The sequence below is a fragment of the Danio rerio genome, chromosome 21, assembly GCF_049306965.1.
Source record: "Danio rerio strain Tuebingen ecotype United States chromosome 21, GRCz12tu, whole genome shotgun sequence".
NCBI classification, from domain to species: Eukaryota; Metazoa; Chordata; class Actinopteri; order Cypriniformes; family Danionidae; genus Danio; species Danio rerio.
Genome location: NC_133196.1, coordinates 43,531,088 through 43,553,427, shown reverse-complemented (window position 1 = coordinate 43,553,427; position 22,340 = coordinate 43,531,088). Strand labels below are relative to the sequence as shown.

Below are 22,340 nucleotides of genomic sequence, written 5' to 3'. Positions count from 1 at the left end.
AACTGCTTAAAGATGTATGCTCTTGTTTCACATTAAGCACAGTGCGCGGACATAGAGATGAAAGGCTGGGTTTGCCCCCTCTGCAGGCAGCGCTTGCAGGCTCACCACCTAATATTAAAAGGGGGCGGTAGGAGCCTTGGTACAAGGTGAACTGAGGTCTCAGTTAAACATGAGAATAGGTCAGTCCGAATTACTGGCACAATTTGCTAAGCAAAAATGCCACTGGAATCCTAATCCTCCTTATACCAACACGATCAGCAGAGCTGCCTTAAGGACAGAAAACGTATAGATACTGATTGAGGGGCTCAATCAGTATGTACCTCATCGTAACTGTGCAAGGTCAAGTAGGACAAGGAGCAAGTTTTGTCCAACGGGACTTGGATTTCTAAACTCTCCCTGCAATGGCCCCTCCCTCGCATATCCCTTTGAGAAAGGACCTTCTTTCTTAGAGACAGGGCACTATCTGGCACCCATGCCCCAATCTTTGGAACCTCCAAGTGTGGTCCCAAGATGGAACGTGGAGGACTTAGGTGACCTACTGGTTGCGGTGGTTAACACCATCACTCAGGCTAGAGCACCCTCTACAAGGCATGCATTTCACAGTTGGAATCGATTTCCGCAGCTGGCAGCTTTATACTCAGATAATTAATATTGCTGTCAGCGGCGAGAGGTGCGTGCTGCCAATTTATAGGCATTTATTGGCCCATTTTCTTAAGGTCTTTTCTGAAGTCTGAAATTTTTGTATGCGCTTTTTTTTGTTTTCATAAAACAACAAAAATTGTCACGTAAACAAACCTTGCACACTGAGTCCAATGCTTTAATTGCATTACGGAAAAAAAACAAAAAAACAGAAAAAAGCAGTTTAAGCTGTGATACTTTATTCTCTTATCTTCTCTAAAGTAGAAAAAGAAAGAGGAATATGCTACATATTGCGCACATCCAATACTGCATTAGAAAAAGGAGAGTTTTGCTTGTTATCAAAGAGCTGCGCTGGATTATCCCGAAATGCAAAGTTTATTTCAGGAAATCAGTAGAATTTTGATACATTGCTAATGAAACTTTACACATTCACGTACGTAAACAAATCCTTAACAGAGACTGGCAGTATAGGCATTATAATAGATGGTGGCCGAGTTGAGGTGTCTAAGCAACAGACCAAACACACACACACAAACACACACACACACACACACACACACACACACACACACACACACACACACACACACACACACACACACACACACACACACACACACACACACACACCAAACAGCAGCAGGGTCGAGGTACACCAGTTACTGAATACAGCATAGGGGTTTTCAACAGTCTGCCACATTGTCTTTACTTTATGTCTGTGTTTGTCATAAAGTTCTATAGCTCAAATAATGGCATTCTATATTTAGTGTTTTGCTCATACGTTGGTTCTAATCTGTCAAAACACCACTCTAAGCCCTTTTCCTTGACGGACGAAAGTTTCAGAGTTTGTGTGTCAATATGATTGACACAATGTGAGATTGAATTTATTTTTTAACATGCAAAATTTATGGATTCAGTGTGCAATAACCTTTATTCTTCGGAATTATTATCTTCTGGTGATGTCCTCGAATGTGTCAATGTCACATAGCATTTCCATTCCTCCCATATGATGTTTTGTGCATCAATGACTCTCATCTGCTTAATTTGCAACTTTGTTTACTATTACTTTATTTTTATGCTTCCTTTTGCACATTTCGTTGACTGTACATTGCATTGCAACTACATGCCAACTAATTCTTATTAGTGAAAACCAACAGACATTAACCCCAACTTACATTAATCCTAACCTCAAACTTACAGTCTTCAATGAGTATTAGTTGGCTCGTAGTTAAATTCCAATGTAACATCTCCCAAATTTGTTAATGGGACCATCAAAATAAAAATAATAACCTTTATCCTATTGTGAATTTTGAAGACACTGATTACATTAATGTTGTCAGTATTCTAAATATGTTTATAGATTTTTTTTTGTGAAACTTCTACATAGACAAAACACATAAAGCAAAGCATTTAGCAGAGGCAAAGCATATAATTTGCAAATTCCTGGCCCAATTGGAACTTGAACCTGCTGAAGAACTGAGCCGCCATGCAACCCCAAATTTGATCAGGAAGTGAGTACAGAAGGATGCACTGGGAAAAATGCAGGCAGTGTTATGCGCTAGACAAAGTATTCATTGACATCATCCTTTTATTATTAAAGAATAGAGCTCTATTTTAAATTATAACAGAATATTAAAAGTTTAAAAAGCATTAAACTATCTGACTCTTACCGGTTGTCAATGTTTCAAATTGACAAGCACATGAAAATGATTATGTAAAATATAATTTTTATTAAGCAACCAAATGGACATTATAATCAAAATAATTAAAACCACAGTGGAAGGTGTACAAAGTACATATACTGTAAAAATGTTCAGCTTATATTTTGAAGTTTTTTTTGAAGCACAATTATAGTAAGTCACAATTTGTCAACTGCATTTTTCCACCAGCGTTTAACAATTATTTGTCTTATCTCTTTGGTTTGTAAGCCATACACAATAGGATTTAGCCCTGGCGGTACGATATGAAACATTATACTAGCTAGTTTCCTGTTTTCAGAATACTCAGGAAAACGATGGAAAAAAATCATGATGGCACAAGAAACAAACATTATTAAATATACAGCTATGTGACTGCTACATGTTTTGATGGCTTTGCTGTTGAGTGCTTTGCTTTTACTGATTATACAAGCAGTAACAATCCTAGCATATGCTATAACCATCAATGCTACTGATATTATGAGGGCTGCCACAGAATAAACTATTCCAAAAATGTTATTAATGGCAACATTTTCACATGACAACTTGTAAAGTGAGGCGTTGTCACAGAAAGGGTTTTCGATTTTAGATCTGCAGCGAGACAACCGTACAGTGAGACCTATCATAACTGCCACCACAATTATCGGTAGTGTCCAGGCCGTTGCTGACAATTTAACCACCATTTTATCTGTCATTACAGCTGTGTACAGTAATGGATTGCATATAGCCACTTGTCTGTCATAGGCCATGGTTACTAGGGCAGTGTGGCTTGCTGTTGTAAATATGTGCACAAAATATGCTTGAACAACACACTCGACATATGTCATAGAGCGCTCCGAGGTCTGCTTAAAAATGTCACAAATTAAACGCGGCAAAATGACAGTGGTGCCTATTATATCATTCACTGGCAGATTACAGAAGAGAAAATGCATAGGATGATGTAGCTTCTTCTCAGTTGCTATCAAAATTATTAGTCCAATGTTACATCCCATAGCAAAGATATAAAACAAGAAAAGCAGGATAAAAATAGGATAGGAAGATGGATATGTAACTTTCAATCCCTCCACGAGGAGAAAGTCATTTGTGAATGTCAGGTTGTCCATTAGTTGCTCTATGTAAAATCTGTAAACAGTAACAACAAGACACTTCAAACAGTCAATAACAAAAACACATAGAAAAATTGTATTGCATTATTAGGAATATACATAGATTATTTCGACAAGTATTTGTGTTCTATGCAGTTTAAACCCAGCCTAAATATTTCTTATGTATGTCAATTCTGATTACATTTTCTGATTACGTCTGCCATAGTTTCATTTAAATTAAATATACGATGCATATTGGTAAATAAAAAAAGATATTTATTATAAATCATAAGTTAAACCTATGAATGTTGGTTGTTACTGTAATTACCTGTGGAAAAATTATCCACCGGCTCTTCTTCGAAGAAATCTTTGCCTGCTCTTTCCTTTTATTATATGAGTGTTTGCTGTGCTGTCATCACCCAAGAGGGGTTACTAACACACTTATGTCATACATCACTATGAGTTTTTTCTTAAAATATCCTGCACTAAATGTGTCACAATGAAAGTAGTTCATTCTATGTGACTCAGTAATAGCATTCGGACAAAATTCAGTATCGCATCAAAGTGTGAAGGAATAAATTATGACATCATGATTCAGATAGTGGAGGCCTATCTGCAAGTTGTGTGGTTTCTTCTTATGATTTTTCTGTTCCAGGAGGTTAATCAGAAGCAAGAAGAAATGCTATACCTGGCTGCTTTGTAAAAAGTGTCATAGAAAACAAGTGTGACAACATTATAGCTGTTTATTCACATTCCTTCCCAGGAGGAGGGAAAGTTCAATGCTATGTGGAAAATTCCACCATGGGCATTTTGTGAGAAGCCAATCATCTGAAAGAGTAATTAAATGGGCTAATGAAATTGGCGGCGCAGCATGCACAACTGACAGTAATTCATTCATTAATTTTCTTGTCAGCTTAGTCCCTTTATTATTCCAGGGTCACCACAGCGGAATGAACCACCAATTTATCCAGCAAGTTTTTACGCAGCAGATGCCCTTCCAGCCGCAACCCATCTCTGGGAATCATTCACACACACACACACTTATACACTATGGACAATTTAGCCTACCCAATTCACCTGTACCGCATGTTTTTGGACTGTGGGGTAAACCGAAGCACCCGGAGGAAACCCACGCGAAGGTAGGGAGAACATGCAAACTCCACACAGAAACACCAACTGAGCCAAGGTTCGAACCTGCGACCCAGTGACCTTCTTGCTGTGAGGCGACAGCACTACCTACTGCGCCACTGCCTCACCCACTGACAGTAATGACAATCAATATTGTATAAAGATGCTAACTGTGCACCTTTTCACTTTCAGAGCCTTTTACGCTTCTGAGAGAATCTTCGTAAGGGTTCCTTTAAGCTTCAAGGAAGAGAAGACAGAAAACGAAAAAGCTGGCTGATTGAGTGTGTGATATGCAGCGACAGACGGTCGAGCTGGGCTTTCTCCCTTGCCTGGGTATTCTCTGAGTCTGATCTTTCTACAGTGGTTTGTATAAGGACAAGTTTCCTAAAAGAGCAACATGGTCGTGCACTTTCTTTTTAAAAGATGTAGTTCCGACCGTGCGTTTCTGGATGCGGTGGTTCTCTGTCTATGGATGTTGGGCACGAGCACTGCATTGCATGTCTGAGGGTTCAGCATGTTAATGCGGTGCTCGATGGCAACACATGCCATCACTGTGATGGCATGTCTGTTGCGCAGGTAAGATCGCGGCTGGCTCTTGCAAAAGCACAAACCACCCCTGTTGTCCCCCGCAATAACGGTTAGCACTCGGGCAGATCTGAGGGTTACAGTAAGGGTCACTCCCTGGGTGTAAACAAACCAGGGAAAAGAGAGGCATGGTCTCGCTCAGTAGCCAAGGTCATTGGACAATCACAGACTGGGCTGGCCTAAACTCTGCCCACTATAAAACTTCGATGATGTGAACTTTCGTGGCTTTTCGCTTTGGCTTCACAAGGATTATCTATGCACAAACTTTGCGTTGCATGCTTCCCGTCTTTACAACACACCTGTCGGACATTGCTTTTGGAAGAACTACCAGGTAAAGCTTGCTCCTGTCTGCTGTTACATCACTACGGTAACGAGAACCCGTTCATAGCAGCTCAAGCTGCTTCTGTGTAAGTTCACGACTCGCATGAACTCTGACCCTGTTCTGACCCTGTTCTGCTCATATAACCTCTTTCCGTGAACATCCGCCCCATCCAGCAGTAGAGACAGTGTAGTAATTCTTGATCAAACCGCCATTCTATTATGAGAGAGGGGAGATGTTATGGAAGGGTGGGGAAAGATCATACTAGACAAACTTGCCCATCCAGACCAAATTCTTGATTGGCCATCGGAAAGATCATACTAGACAGACTTGCCCATCCAGACCAAATTCTTAAAAGGCTGTCGGCGTTCCCGTGGGCGGCACCGGCTCAATGCTGGACTTTAAATTGGAAGTCCACCTGGAGGAACCACCTGGTGACATGGGCATTAGTGTCTTTTGCTGCTGCCATTCACCAGGGTGAAGGATCATACTAGGAGACATAGGAGGTATTTCAGCTCCTGGACTGCCCACTTTATAGCCAGGCTCTCCTTCTCTACAGCCACGTATTTCGTCTTTGCAGGGAACAGCTTTTAAATCCCGTATGAGACTGGGTGCTCCTTTCTCTCATGGAGTTGTAATAACACGGCACCCAGTCCGGAGTTGAAACCGTTGGTCTGGAGGATGAAAGGGAAGCCAAAATCAGGTGCATGCAGTACCTGGGAAGAAGTCGGGCCTTATTCACTCTCAGGAATGCCTGTTCTGCTGCTGGGCTCCATGGATTTTTCTCTGGCTGCTCTTTCTGTGTCAGGTCTGTTAGCGGGCTGGCTATGGATGAGAAATTGGTAAAGGCATGCACCTGGGATTATGTGGTGGGTTGGAGAGTATTCTGGATGGCTTCAACTTTTGACTGTTGTGGCTGGATCAGCCCTCGAATGTAGTCGAACCAGAGATGACATTTGTTGGGGTTGGCTGAAAGTCTAGCCCGCTGGAGTTCAAGGAGCACCCTACACAAATGAGTAAGGTGTTCCTTACAACACCTCAAGTGGATAACCAGGTAGGCGGCTGCGTTTGTTTAGTGAGGTTTTAACAAAATGTCCATCAGCCTCTGGAATGTGGCTGGAGCCCCATGCAGCCTGAAGGTAAGGACCCGGTAGTGCCAGTGGGCCCAGGAGTGGTAAATGCAGTCTTCTCTTTTGCTTGTGTGGGGGGTACCTGCCAGTATCCTTTTGTGTGGTTGAGCGTTGAGATGAATCTGGCACTACCGTGTCGATCCAGGAGTTCATCCACTCGAGGTATTGGGTACCCCTCGAAACTGGATGTTTCATTGAAGTTCCTGATGTCCTTACAGAAGTGGGGAGTGCCATCCGGTTTTGGTACTATCACAACTGGGCTGGACAACGGGCTATGAAATTGCTTGATGATCCCTAATTCCTCTATAGTCAGCTGGTGAGCTTCTGGTACCCAATCGGGCCTCTGACGAACGATGACTCCAGATGATGTTGCAATGTCATGATTGATAACGGATGTCTGCCCAGGTTTCTCACTGAACACATCCTTGAACTGACTGACCAGGGATTGTAGTTCTTGCTTCTGGAAGAGGGACAGCTGTTCTCCCATGTGGATGATGGGTCAGCCTTCGTCCGCAAAATCAGTCAGTTATTCGGGTTGTGGGACCCACTGTTTCAGGATGTTAATATGGTACAGCTGTTCCTCTCTTCTTCTCCGTCCCAGCTGACACGCTCACTAATTCACCAGCCTGACCCACTCGATAATCAAGTAAGGACGCCTTCCAGGTGGCCAAAAACTTTGAAGTTGTGGCGGGGACCAGTGCCATTACCTTGTCGATGGGATGGAACTCGCAGGGTTAAGCGGGCCAGTCAAAGAGTCTTTTCTAGACATGCTGGGTTTCAAAGAGGTGTTGGCGGACTAAAGGCATCACTCTGTCAATCTTCTCCCTCATGTCCCATACGTACTCTATTACTAATCAGGGTGGGCTGGGTCCTGTTCCCTGTGTGGCCTGGGTCCTGTTCTCCATTCAGGAGAACGCATGGCTGGAGGCTTGGGGAACCTCATGCATACCAAACAACATGTATGGGATCATGAGGTCACAGTCGATGCTCACATAAGACTCAATATCAGTCATGGCATTCTGTGGTTCTAACACCTCTACAAATCGCCTTCTTTTGCTCAGTATGACTTTATTTATTTATTATAACCACTAATTCAGTAAATGAAAGTCATTGCTGAGCAAGTTCAAAAACAAGTAGTCTATAAATACAGCCATTATATTTCACCTGTGCTGGAACTTATAGGTGTAAATTTTATCCAAACAATTTTTAACATGTGTCAGTTGTAAATGGAACTAAAGTATTAGAAGTCAATTATTATGCAATTATTTTTGATTGTTTTATCAAAAGTCTATAAATATATGTACATTTTATATGCAATTATTTTTGATTGTTTTATCAAAAGTCTGTAAATATATGTGCATTTTAAAAATAGTGACAGACAAAATGTACTCCATGACAGCTCTAGAGTTAATAAAGGTGACCTTACAACTTAGCAAAGCTATGTTGTTTTGTAATTGTGATCTCTACTGTATGTTTTCATATTCGCTTCAGATAGCTCACATAGCTTTTTCCCCGACTCCTGCATGCAGTATTATAGTTTTACTTACCATGAAAACTATTCTAGTCATGTTCATATGATGAATAACACAGTAATACAAGAACAACATTTCTTACATTTTATATAGATTGTAAATGACTATAAAATTATTTTTCCATGGTGCAGATTCCACAGCTTGCCACTTCCAACGTGAAACAGCCTTAATATTGTCTTCCAGAGACTGTGACTGCTAATACTGACAGTTTGTATTTGATGGTGTACTGGAAGCTTACACCTGTAGGTTACTGTATGATCAATCAATCAGTGCTTTAACATTGTAGCATGAATTAATATAGACTAGAGACCATTATTTCAGACAAACATTTAGATATTAGTTTAATCATAATTTAATAAACACATTTTTATTGGTGTAGGGTGAAATTTTCACAAAAAGCAAAACAAAAAAAGACATGCACCCAACATTGTCAGACTAACACAGCATTTTTTAAAATAAATATAATACATGTTATAGACTATTTATTTAAACAGTTTTGTTTAACAAATATTAATTAGAAAAGAATGTGATCTGTGCTGAATCATTATTTTCTGTTTCTGTTAATTTGACATTAACCTTTTTGTGCTACGGCAAAATTTAACAGTCTTTTGTCTTATTTCTTTAGTCTGTAAACCATACACTAAAGGATTTAGTCCTGGTGGTACAATATGAAACATTATACTAGCTAGCTTTCTGCTGTCAGAATATTGAGGGGGAGATCGATGCAAAAAAACCATAATGACAGAAGAAACAAACATGATTAAATAAACAGCTATGTGTGTGCCGCATGTTTGTATGGCTTTTCGATTGAATGACTTGTTTTTGCTGGTTATGCATACGGTAGCAATCTTTGCATATGTTATGAATACAGATCCAAGTGAGAAGACAGAGACAAGAATTGTAGTACATATTCCATACACATTATTAACAACAACGTCTTCACAGGACAGTTTAAAAAGAGAGGCATTGTCACAAAAAGGGTTTTCAATGTTAGATCTGCAACGAGACAGGCGTAAAGTCAGTGATATCAGAATTGTCACTGAAATTACTGACCACCCCCAGGCCAATGCTGATAGCTTGACCACCATTTTATTGGTCATTATAGCTGTGTATCGCAGTGGATTACATATAGCCATATATCTGTCGAAGGCCATAATCAACAGCACATAGTGGCTTGCTGCTGCAAATATATGTACAAAATAAGCTTGAACAACACACTCCACATATGTCATGTATCGCTCTGAGGCTTCCCTTAAAATATCCTGCAGTAAGCGTGGCATAATGACAGTGCTCCCTATTATATCATTCAGTGGTAGGTTAAAAAACAGAAAATGCATAGGATGATGCAGATTCTTCTCAGTTAATATCACAATTACAAGACCAATATTGCATCCCATTATAAAGAGATATACCAAAAGAAGCAGGATAAAAACAGGATAAGAAGAATGTTGTGTAACTTTCAGTCCCTCTATGAGGAGAATTCTGTTTGTGATTGTCAAGTTATCCATTAGTTGTTCTTCAAAAAAATCTGATAAAACAATAATGAACAGACTTGTTACTATTTTGTCATATTTAAATATATTACACTGCATATAGTATAGATCAGGGGTTCTCAACTGGTTTGGCCATGGGACCCACATTTTTACATGGTCATCAACCCACGACCCAAATTTTTAGGAACTAATGATATAACTTTAGGAATTATAATTAATTTGTATTTATTTGTTAACATACACAAGTAGTGACAGATAAATCATAACAAAATCACCAAGACTTACAAATAAACAATTTTCATTGCTGTCATTTAACAAAATGTCTCAAATTATCGAAATATTACAAAGTAAAAACAAAAATGTTTGGTTTCTAAAAGTGCTCTTGTGAGCGCACATCACTACATATCACACACTGAGGTTTTAAGCCTTTTTTGTCATCAATATATGTAAATCCATACTTTACATATTCGGGGTCGTACTTGCGCTTTGACATATTTTTTTGCTATAATTAAAAGAAATTCACATGTCAAACGATACAGTTGTCGCTCGCGCATTTCAAAATAAAAGACTTGTATAAGCAAATTAAATTAAAAATTAAACATTTAATATTTTTTTTGACCACACACTCTGCGACCCACTGAAAATAATCCCGGGACCCACTTTTGAGTCACCACCCACCAGTTGAGAAACACTGCTATAGATAAGAAACACTGCTCTCTGCTAAGACTTTGCAATCAATCTGAACTATTTTCAGAACATATAGTAACATGAAAACTCAATCTGTACAAGGTTTGTTTATCTAAAAACAGTTCATACCTACACCAAATGTTTTCCGTTATTTCCAAGATCAAGCAACAAGTAGTTGCATCACACAATTCGAGCTGGCTAATGTTGTGTAGCCATCAGTTCCATTAGCATTCTGTATTTCAGATACAACTGAAAAATCTTTGACTTGCCTTTTCCATTATATAGTGAATATGGCTTGAACATGACATCATCACTCAAGAGGGGAATGCAGATAGAGCTTGGCGCCATGCTTACAGTCTATCATAATTGTGGTAGTTGTGTTTGCTTTCCTGTAGGGGTCCTGATTCTTTGTTTATAGCTGTCAGTGGTTTTGGCCATTTTCAGGCTGAATTCCAGCTATTTCCAGCCTGGTCTTAGCTGGTCAGGTTGGGAGATGACCAGCTAAAACCAGCTTGACCAGGCTGGTGTAAGTTGAGTTTTAGCTGGTCATTTTACAGCCTGTCCAGCTAAGATCAGGCTGGAAAGGCTGGAAACCAGCCTGGGAATGGCCAAACCCCTTCTAAAACCAGGCTGGTCAGCCAACTTAAACCAGCCAACCAGCTTAGGCTGGTTTAAGCTACATTTTTTACCAGGGAACTGCCTTAGAGTCCCAGCACCATCACGCTGGCTCTCTCAAGCCAACATCAAGTCCGTCAAGAACTTTAGGTTCTAGTCATTATTATTACTACAACATGTATTATTTAATCTATGCTTTAATAGGGACTTATGAAATCGATACGTCACATGTACCTCCACTGGAATATTATTGTCGGCTGAAACAACTGCCTGAACATAAAGCAATTGTTGCAGCTATTGGTTGCTGTTCGATTTTTTTTTAAAGAAGCCCGGATCACCCTCTCCCTTTTAACAATCAATCAACTCCGGGACCTTATTAAATTATTCTAAGCATTCATGGCAGATCTATACATCCTATGAGCTTACATGTGATGTAATACAGAGGGAGAGCGATTTAAGGACTGAAAACAATACACCTTGCCAACTGTTTTTGTATATTAGATTAGATTAGATTAGATTAGATTAGATTAGATTAGATTCAACTTTATTGTCATTACACATGTACAAGTACAATGCAACAAAATGCAGTTTAGGTCTAACCAGCAGTGCAATAGCAGCAAGTGCAGTTATAGAAAAACTATGGTGATATTTACAGATGGATGTACTATGAACATTATATACAGGTTGGATAAGCTATGAGCAGATTTACAATATATGAATATTTGTGCAGGTTGCTATTAATAATCAGTAGTGTGCAGATAAATAAACATGATTACAAGTGTATATGTTACAATATATGAATATATGTACAGGGATAGATAAACATGATTACAAGTGTATATGTTACAATATATGAATATATGTACAGGTTGCTATTAATAATCAGTAGTATGCAGATAAATAAGCATGATTACAAATGTATGTTACAAGTGTATAGTGGGTGTGTACATAATTACAAATGTCCATATGCAGTGATTATGTACAGTTCAATAAGTAAACAGTTCAATGTGGTGCAGTGAATGTGGAAATTTTTAAATGTGCAAATGTTAAACAGTGGAGTTATTGCAAGGAGTTTAAGTTAGAGGAGAGTGGGGGGTGTATTGGGGGTGCAAAAGAGTCAGTGGGGGGCAAAGGAAACTCTGGAAGCTGGCCCAGAAGTGGAGTCCCACCCTACTCCTGCCCCTTCCTATTCAGGACTTTTACAAAGAAAAAAGTGATGCAAACTGACAACATATTTTTTTCTAATTATTTACTTCCTTTAAACTTTTGGTCTGAACTATGTAAATAAAGTCAGAAATATATCAGGAATATGACATAGCCGAAAATACAACTTTTTTAGTTATATGCAATTTTTTGTTTTCTTTTTTAAAATAAAAAGTGATCTCAGCAAACCAATTATGTCTAAACTGTATACAATTATATTTTCAATGTGAAGCAGGAAGAGATCTTTGAGCAGACATTGCATGTATTTGCAAATACAAAAACTGTGATGCAAGCCTTTTTTGTATTTTTTTCTTGTTGCTCTGTAACCCATTATTGTACGTCACATTACTGTAGCCCATTGTGTTGTTTTTTCACTTGATTTAAATGACAGCTTTTTTTCTTTTTTGCTTGTAGTGAGTCAAAACTAATATTCTCTTTTCTCGTCATTTATTTTCTCTTTTCCAGGTAATGTGTATACAACTTAGATTTAAATTACTTTATATATGACGCAAACAACTCCCACACAAAAAAAATCTGATAATTACTGAAAATAAATGAGTACAGAACAAAGTTTGTACTGTTGGAGTGCCACAGTTTATCTAAGGGTAAATATTTAAAATTTCACATTTGTAAAATACTATGTTATTTACTATGTTACTATGTTATCATTATCTTCTTTCTACACCAGAGTTTCACAACCTTTTCTCTAATCTCTTTGGTTTGCAAACCATATACTAAGGGATTCAAACCTGGTGGTACAATGTGAAACATTATACTAGCTAGTTTCCTGTTGTCAGAGTATTCAGGAAAACGATGAAGGAAAATAAAAACGGCTCCAGTAAGAAACATGATTAAGTAAACAGCTAAATGAGTGCTGCAGGTCTTTATGGCTTTGCTGTTGAGTGCTTTGTTCTTGCTGGTTATACATACAGTAGCAATTTTGACATACGTTACAAATATAGATAATGCTGACAGACTGAGTGCAACCACAGTATAAACAAGTCCGAACACATTATTAACAGACACATTTTCACAGGACAGTTTAAACAATGAAGCATTGTCACAGAAAGGATTTTCAATTTTATACCTACAACGAGACAGGCGCAAAGAGAGTCCTACCATAATTGTCACGAAAAGAAAGGCCAAGCCCCAAGCAAGTGCTGAGAGTGCAATAACCATTTTATTGGTCATTATTGCTGTATATCTCAGAGGTTTACATATAGCAACATATCTGTCAAAGGCCATGATCATCAGCACATAGTGACATCCTGCTGCAAATATATGCACAAAATAAGCTTGAATAGCACATTCTGCATAAGATATGTAACGCTCTGAGGGTTCAGTTAAAATATCCTGAAGTAAACGTGGCATAATGACGGTGGTCCCCATTATATCATTCAGTGGCAAGTTACAGAACAAAAAATGCATAGGATCGTGCAGATTCTTTTCTGTTGAAATGAGAAATATAAGTCCTATGTTTGATACCATTGCAAAGATATAAGCCAAGAGAAACATGATGAAAACAGACTGAGATGACTGAGGTGTGACTTTCAGTCCCTCAACGAGGAGAATGCTGTTTGTGAATGTCAGATTGTCCATGAGCACTGCACACCGGAGCTTGCTGTAAAAAGAATTGCATAGTTGTTATTTACATGTTATCATCTACACATCATCATACATTATCACTGATTTACTCATTATTACTGAATCTAGGCCTGTACAGTAGAATGAAGTAAAAAAGATAGAAAAGAAAAACAGTATATTGCTTATTATAAAACTTTTATAAAATTGGTCTTTACAGATGAGGCGAATTAGCACCCAACTCTATAACTATTCAAGTCTATATTTTAAATGTAATAGCAGCCACTTGCCGAACACTACATAAAGTCCTCTGTATAATGATCAGATGTTTTGAAGTGTGGTTTATATAAAGAATTCTATGACACTGTCATCATCTCACAAGGGAAAACACTGTATAGCGTTTGTTGCTATGAGCAGTATACGCCTACTCAATGTTTTTTTGTGGCAAAAACTGCAATCCACTAGTAATTAAATATAAATAAATAAATAAATAAATATATATATATATATATATATATATATATATATATATATATATATATATATATATATATATATATATATATATATATATATATTTGTAAAATATATTTACAATTTTGCCAGATAATTTTTTAAATCAAGAAATTAAATATGTGTAAATTAAATACTCTGGCTACTTTAATGCACTGTTTGCTGGCTCATCAGCATCCTCTATTAACAAACGTCAGCTAGTACAAAATGCAGCTGCCAGAGTTCTGACCAGGTCTAGAAAATATGATCATATCACCCCAATTTTATCCTCCTTATACTGGCTGCTTGTTAAGTTTCGAATTGAATTTAAAATATTGCTTTTTACATGTAAAGCTATAAATAATCTAGCTCCTGTTTATCTAACCAACCTTCTGTCTTGCAACAATCCAACTCGCTCTTTAACATCTTAAAACTCAGGGCTTCTGGTAATACCTAGAATAACAAAGTCGAGTAAAGAGGGTCGAGCCTTCTCATTTATGACTCCTAAACTATGGAATAGCCTTCCTGATAACGTCCGAGGCTCAGAAACACTCTCCTAATTCAAAACTAGATTAAAGACCTATCTGTTTAGTAAACCATACACCCAGTGCATCACTTAGCGGAATGATACATGAATGTACTCCACACCGGTTTCTGCATCTTGTTTAAATACACTAATAACAGCAGCTACACTAATTATTCTCTTTATTCTCCATTTCCACCTGGGGAGACTCATCCCGAGGCCCTCTGACTATGCAGAGTCACTAATTCGATCCAAGACCAGCGACGAGATGATCCCAAGGTTTCCATATCCTGGACCAGGCCGTATCCTGAGCAGCTGCTGTGGTGGTCATGGAGGAGTGAAGAGCATGAGACTGATTCCTGTGACGCTCCAAGGACAGACGAGTCTTCGATGAGGTCCAGCTTCCAACCTCTGGTGCTGAGACTGCAGCTCTGCAAAAGACGTTTGGCGAACGGAGAAATTGAAATGGTCGTGCCCAACTGAGTCTGGTTTCTCTCAAGGTTTTTTTTTTTTTGTTCTTCACTTTCGCCAATTGGTGAAGTTTTTTTTTCCTTCGCCGATGTCGCCACTGGCTTGCATGTTTTGGGATCGGTAGAGCTATGCATAGATGAATTTGCTCTTCAGTGTTTGGACTCTCAGTAGTGATTACTAAACCATACTGAACTGAGCTAAACTGAACTGAACTTAAACACCAAAAACTGAACTGAAAAAACTGAACAGTACCAATTTATTATGATCTTTTATGTGAAGCTGCTTTGACACAATCTTCACTGTAAAAGCACTATACAAATAAAGGTGAATTGAATTGAATTGAATAGTAGACAGTAATAAAGTAACTTATTATCAGCAAGATAGAATCATAATCAATCAAAAACTTTTCTCAAGTATTTGATACTTTATCACAGTACTATGTACTGTATGTAAAAGCAGGTTCTTTCTATTCACACTCGCTGAAACACCTCGGTCACAGTCAAGATCGCCCTCACCTGATTTCTCACAACTCAACCACTTGCAAATCACTCCAGCTCCATAAATCCCCTCACCGTCCCTCACTCTGTGTCCGACCTCGTTGCTAGAGAAATAAACCTGGACACCACCATATTTCAGGACCTGAAGTGGGACACTCACATTGACTCCGTTGTCAAAAAAGCTCAACAGAGGATGTACTTTCTTTGTCAGCTGTTAAAACAGTTGTACACCTCCATTATTGAATCAGTCATCTGCACATCGATAACTGTCTGGTATAGCTCAGCTACCAAATCCGATTTCCAAAGACTATGTCGAATAGTTCGGACTGCTGAGCGAATCATTAGTACAACCCTCCTTACTATCCAAGAACTGCACTTATCCAGAGCAAGCAGAAGAGGTTGCCAAAATCACTCTGGACCTCTCACATCCAGCACACTGCCTCTTTGAACTGTTCCCTTCTGGTCAACGCTACTTAGCACTGCGCACCAGAACAGCCCGACACAGAAACAGTTTCTTCCCTCAGGCAATCCATCTTATGAACACTTGATAATAATAATTGTAGAACAAACTACTTGTCATACACTTCTATACACATATACACTTATTTAACAACACAGATTACATGCCATATTGCACATAACAGATATAACATCATACTGTATATAGTAATATAGCTCTACATGCAATTGTCTATTTGTATATTTCGGCATTCACTACTTACTGCTACATTCAATACTTATTGCTATATATATATATATATATATATATATATATATAAATATATATATATATATATATATATATATATATATATATATATATATATATATTATCTGTTTTTTGTCCTGTCTCTGTAATTCTGTTTCACTGTAGAAGCTCTGTCACGAAAACAAATTCCTCGTATGTGTGAAATTCTCATGGTCGGTGAATCCTATTAGGATTAATTATACTTACCTGTCTGTTTCCAATTTATCTCCAGTGGCTGGTTCTCTCCTTTCTGGTGTGATTTCCTCCTGGCTGTGGGTTTCCCGATATCCTTCGTGTTCAGTTTCTATCATCAGTCTCCGGTACCATTAAATTAACTGGTCCACTGCTCATCCTACCAAGATAAATACTACCTGTTCACATCATTCCTGTTAATATTTTTCAATAAACTGCTATTCATATTCACAGCTCTGGCCTTGTTCCTCTATAGAAAGCCGGACTCATTTCATTTTAGGACTCATTTCAGATGCTTGTGGACTCACTCAAACCCAGCACTTCTGCACTCCACATGACTTCATCTCCGCAGGTCAATGACAGTCCCATGGTTTGGCCAGCGCCATACTCATGCCTTACGGTGGAGTGCAGCAGGTTCAAGATCACTTTCATGATATATCTGCTTTTAGGAAAGGCGCTGTGCTGGGCTGAAACCGTGTAGATGCAAAAGGGAACAATAACACAATCCATAAAGCTGTTTACCGTTTCATTGTTAATTTGTCGACCGTTTGGCACTGCTCAACAAGTTTGGCACTTTCACTTTCATTCACAAACATTTTATGCACGCCTTCATACAGATTTATACCGCATGCTGAATGGAAGAAAAAAAAAACTAGATGCAGGTGTCTGTGGTCTGCACTGACTGGGTAGGTGCAAACAGTGTCAAACCACTGTCTGTGTGTGTATGTGTGTGTGGACTGTCCTGTTGCAAAACGTAACATGACGGTAATAGTTCAATTAAGGTGTTTACATGTCTGTACTACGCTTCAATAATGCAACCAAAATCGGTATACTCCACATGTCTTAATTCGATTTCTCTTTAGTTCGATTATGACCTTAATCTGATTAAATTAATCAAAAATCACTGTTTACATGGTCAGAGTATTGTCTTAATCACATAAAAATTGAATTGGTTTCCATGTAAACATAGTCACGGAAGCAGAGCGGCTTCGTTAGCTGAATTGGTGTATATAATGTGAAAGAGTGGGGGATTTCTGAGTATCATGCTCCATATGTCCACCACGCCCCACAATGGGTGCAATGCTATGCATGCTATGCAAGAAAACATTCTACCTCTCACCACTGTTGTGACACTTAATGCACCTAACATCTTTCTTCCAGTGGTCACACTCATTGACTCCGGTTCAGCTGGCAGTTTTATCTCCAGTACCCTGTGCCATCAGCTCTACTGTAAGACCCTATCCACAGAAAAAAGCTATAATTTACAGTCCATCATGAGAAAGCCCTTAAATTGTCATTACACCAACAAAATAGTGGATTCTGTTCATCTATGGGTTGGGCTATTGAAGAGGATAAAGAGGATATGGCTTGCCATGGTAACCATGAAGAGGATATCGACTTATTGTTTCTGGGTGAGTGTATTCCTGAATGCTTTGTTAAGAAAGCTAATAGATCCATGTCTGTTTTTACTACTTCTATAGAAAGTTTTGTTGATCAGTGCTCTGAGAAGATTCCTCATTGCTATCAAGAATTCAAAGACAATTTCTGCCCCAAAACAGTCACCCAGCTTTCCCCTCACAGGCCATGGGACTGTGCCATTGACCTGATTGAGGGTGTCCCCATGGAAATGTCTACCCCCTATCTATTCCCAAATGTAAGGCCATGGAGAAGTACATAGAAGAATGTGAAAAGGAGGTTGTCACTGGCCTGCACCAGACCTGCATGTAAACCTTTTTTTAGCACAAGCGTTCTCTGGGCATGTCTCTCATGCTATAAAAAGGGCAGAGAGCGCACAGTATAGTGTGGAGTGTAGGAGTAAGGTTGTGGAGTTTTGCGAAGCAGTAAATTGATTTATCGGATTTCTTTTCTTAGATCCAGTTCCTTGGCTGGGCTGAGTATGCGCAAATCTCCCCATACCATACTGCCATTGGACTCATGCCCTTCAAGTGCATACTCAGTTTCTAGCCTCCCTGTTTCCATGGTCAGGTGAACCATCTGACTTCCCGGCCATTGACTACTGGTTCGGAGAAAGCAAGGAAGTCTGGAGCCCAACACCTCTATCTCCAGAGGGCTGTGCGTAGACACAAGAACTACGCCTACCAATGCCGCGCTGATACTCTCAACTGAGGTCAGCCAGAGATACTGAGTTTCTACTTGTAATATGTGTTGGCCCACACGGAATCTGCAGATTTTTGCCCCTACATTGATTCTATTTCTTTACTTTTGTATATGTGTGTAAATTTATATTTATTCTGTTTTTAAATTAACTTCAGTATTAATACTGACTAATATGAAAATGGTAATTTGATTTATTTACAATGCAGTTTATAAAGTAATATTTTCTGTCTTTAAATTGATATATTACATGATAGACTTGCTTTGTTTGCCAATAAGTGGATCTAGATGGATTTGCATCGTAAAAATTAAAGTTTAAAAAGCTATTAATTTTGGTATCATATATTAAATTATTAGTTATGATAGTCCCAAAATAATTCCACATAAATCCGCATTTTTTTTTTTCTCAAAATTGTCCACAGAAGTAGCTAAAAATGTCTGCAGATCCTGTCTGGCCCTAGATATGCATCTCCGGCAGCCATGTAAAAAAGCTGAATTGCTGGTTCGATGGTCCCTTTCCAATAATTAAAATATCAACTTCTGCAACTTCCCCAAAAACAAGATTCACCCATCCTTTCATGTGTCCCCACTAAAACCCTTCTACCCTCCGCTCTTGACAAAAACTTGTCCTGCAGAATAACCTTCTCCTCCTCTTCTGGTTGAAGAAGGACAAAATCCTCATGATCAGTGAATCCTTATACGATTTGTTATACTTACTTGTCTGTTTCCAATTTATCTCTAGTGTCTGTCAGTCTATCAGATTGACAGTCTTCAGTTCCATTCCATCATCTTGTCCTCCACTGATCATTCTACCAAGACAAAGACTACCTGTTCCCATCATTCCTGTTCACATTCTTCAATAAACTGTTATTCATACACACAGCTCTAGTCTCATTGCCCTTCTGTGACAACTGCATCATTAAGAGTAACAGTAAATGCAAGGATGCAGAAGATGATCTTGATGACATGTAATCGCTATTGCTGCTCAAGTTGATAAACATACTAGCGGCAACACACTAATAAAGTAATCCAATCACATGCTAAACCAAGGAGTCCTTTATAAATACTGCAATGCTAATTTACATTATTTCAGTGTCCCATGAATATGAATGACTCATGAATTGTCATAACTTTTCTCCCTCCAAACACTTGATTCTCCTCTCTTTAGTGATTGATCATCAAGAAAGCTTACTGGGTGTAAATTCTTATTACTGCAACTCCAAAATATGCTGCGCATATTAGTCCATATGTTTACTACTCTGTTTATTGCGGTTGAGTCTTTGACCATTACATTGTTTTCTGAGGAGGACCTTCATTTCAAGTGAAGTGAAACTTGAATGAAGCTTGGCCAAAATTGATCCTCTACCTCTACAGGATCCATGCCATCATGAATAAGTCTGTATCAATTGAAGTGGCAAGATTGGCGTACACATACACACCTTGTACTATGGCATTGAAAGAGGATCCCCATGTCTTCTCAGTGTGTCTGCCTATTTAAATCTGTAATGGCCTAAAAAAGTCCTTGCAAGTACTGTAAAATAGTGATTAATGGAGTCTCAAGCAGGCACAAGGTGGATCTTCCATTTTAGCAATAGCTGGCGTATTGCAAGGAAGACTTCTGGATAGCTCCCTGTCCTCTGAATTTCCAGAAGTTCCTTCTTATCTCTGTAAAATCTCTCTCTAGTGCTGGGTGGCACAGCTTGTTATTGTAGTTCTCGATTTGTAATTTAGAGCTTAATTGATGAGGATGTAGTACTATGGCATGGTTTAATGATTTAGGCATTTTTTTTTTTTTTTATAAAAAAGGGATCTCAACAAACTAACTATATCTAAACTGTATACAATTATATTTTAAGGTGAAGCAGGAAAATATCCCATGTTTCTACAAACTTTGAGCAGACATTGCATGAATTTGCACATACAAAGACTGTGACACAAACCTTTTTGTCCTCTTTCCCTGTTGCTCTGTATTCTATTATTGTATGTGACAATAATGAGTAACATAATTTTTGTCCATTATTGTGTCTGTTTGTTCACTTATGTTTTTACTGTTTTACATTTTTATTTTTAGCTTGTAGTGAGTCAAAACTAAAATTCTTTTTTTTTTTTGTAATTTATTTTCTTTTGCAGATAATATGTGTATACAACTTATTTTTAAAATAGTTTATATTTGACGTAAACAACTCCCACACAAATAAATATCTGATAAATACTGAAAATAGCATGAGTACAGAACAAACTTTGTACTGTTGGAGTGCTACAGTTCATCTTAGGGAAATATTTGTGTAAAATTTCACATTTATAAAATACATTGTTTTTAACTGTGCTACTATGTTATCATTGACTTCTTTCTGCACCAGAGTTTTACAACCTTCTGTCTAATCTCTTTGGTTTGCAAACCATATACTAAGGGATTCAATCCTGGTGGTACAATGTGAAACATTATACTAGCTAGTTTCCTGTTGTCAGAGTATTCAGGAAAGCGATGAAGGAAAATAAAAACGGCTCCAGTTACAAACATGATTAAGTAAACAGCTAAATGAGTGCTGCAGGTCTTTATGGCTTTGCTGTTGAGTGCTTTGTTCTTGCTGGTTACACATACAGTAGCAATTTTGACATACGTTACAAATATAGATAATGCTGACAGACTGAGTACAATCACAGTGTAAACAAGTCCAAACACATTATTAACAGACACATTTTCACAGGACAGTTTAAACAATGAAGCATTGTCACAGAAAGGATTTTCAATTTTATACCTACAACGAGACAGGCGCAAAGAGAGTCCTACCATAATTGTCACGAAAATAATGGCCAAGCCCCAAGCAAGTGCTGAGAGTCCAATAACCATTTTATTGGTCATTATTGCTGTATATCTCAAAGGATTACATATAGCAACATATCTGTCAAAGGCCATGATCATCAGCACATAGTGACATGCTGCTGTAAATACATGGACAAAATAAGCTTGAATAGCACATTCTGCATAAGATATGTAACGCTCTGAGGCTTCAGTTAAGATATCCTGAAGTAAACGTGGCATAATGACGGTGGTCCCCATTATATCATTCAGTGGCAAGTTACAGAACAAAAAATGCATAGGATCGTGCAGATTCTTTTCTGTTGAAATGAGAAATATGAGTCCTATGTTTGATACCATTGCAAAGATATAAGCCAAGAGAAACATGATGAAAACAGGCTGAGATGACTGAGGTGTGACTTTCAGCCCCTCCACGAGGAGAATGCTGTTTGTGAATGTCAGATTGTCCATGAGCACTGCACACAGGAGCTTGCTGTAAAAAGAATTGTATAGTTGTTATTTACATGTTATCATCAACACACCATCATACATTATCACTGATTCACTCATTATTACTGAACCTAGACCTGTACAGTAGAATGAAGTAAAAAGATAGAAAAGAAAAACAGTATATTGCTTAACACAAAAGTTTTATAAAATTGGTCTTTACAGATGAGGCGAATTAGCTCTCTAGTTACTCTATAACTATTCAAGTCCATATCATAAATGAAATAGGAGCCACTTGCCGAACACTACGTAAAGTCTTCCGTATAATGATCAGATGTTTTGATGTGTGGTTTATATAAAG

At 38.2% G+C, this 22,340-nt stretch overlaps 4 protein-coding genes across 4 annotated transcripts; all 4 read right to left on the bottom strand.

Annotated features, from left to right (window-relative positions):
* Positions 1-2,497: 2,497 nt before the first annotated feature.
* or70a15 (odorant receptor, family 70, subfamily A, member 15) lies at positions 2,498-3,439 on the bottom strand. The gene has a single exon (NM_001128405.1). It carries the CDS (start codon positions 3,437-3,439, stop codon positions 2,498-2,500), a length of 942 nt encoding a protein of 313 aa, NP_001121877.1.
* A 4,991-nt stretch (positions 3,440-8,430) lies between these two features.
* Positions 8,431-10,544, bottom strand: or70c1 (odorant receptor, family 70, subfamily C, member 1). The gene is made up of 2 exons (NM_001040298.2): positions 10,425-10,544; positions 8,431-9,643 (listed from the first exon to the last, which is right to left on the bottom strand). Exon 2 carries the CDS (start codon positions 9,621-9,623, stop codon positions 8,676-8,678), a length of 948 nt encoding a protein of 315 aa, NP_001035388.1. The 5' UTR covers positions 9,624-9,643; positions 10,425-10,544; the 3' UTR covers positions 8,431-8,675.
* Positions 10,545-11,402: 858 nt separating this feature from the next.
* Positions 11,403-14,007, bottom strand: or21.49 (odorant receptor 21.49). Its single transcript, XM_017353067.3, has 2 exons — positions 13,985-14,007; positions 11,403-13,734 (listed from the first exon to the last, which is right to left on the bottom strand). Exon 2 carries the CDS (start codon positions 13,710-13,712, stop codon positions 12,771-12,773), a length of 942 nt encoding a protein of 313 aa, XP_017208556.1. The 5' UTR covers positions 13,713-13,734; positions 13,985-14,007; the 3' UTR covers positions 11,403-12,770.
* A 6,822-nt stretch (positions 14,008-20,829) lies between these two features.
* On the bottom strand, positions 20,830-22,307 carry or70a8 (odorant receptor, family 70, subfamily A, member 8). Its single transcript, NM_001035262.2, has 2 exons — positions 22,279-22,307; positions 20,830-22,025 (listed from the first exon to the last, which is right to left on the bottom strand). The coding sequence occupies exon 2, from the start codon at positions 22,001-22,003 to the stop codon at positions 21,062-21,064; it is 942 nt and encodes a 313-aa protein (NP_001030339.2). The 5' UTR covers positions 22,004-22,025; positions 22,279-22,307; the 3' UTR covers positions 20,830-21,061.
* Between the last annotated feature and the right edge of the window lie 33 nt (positions 22,308-22,340).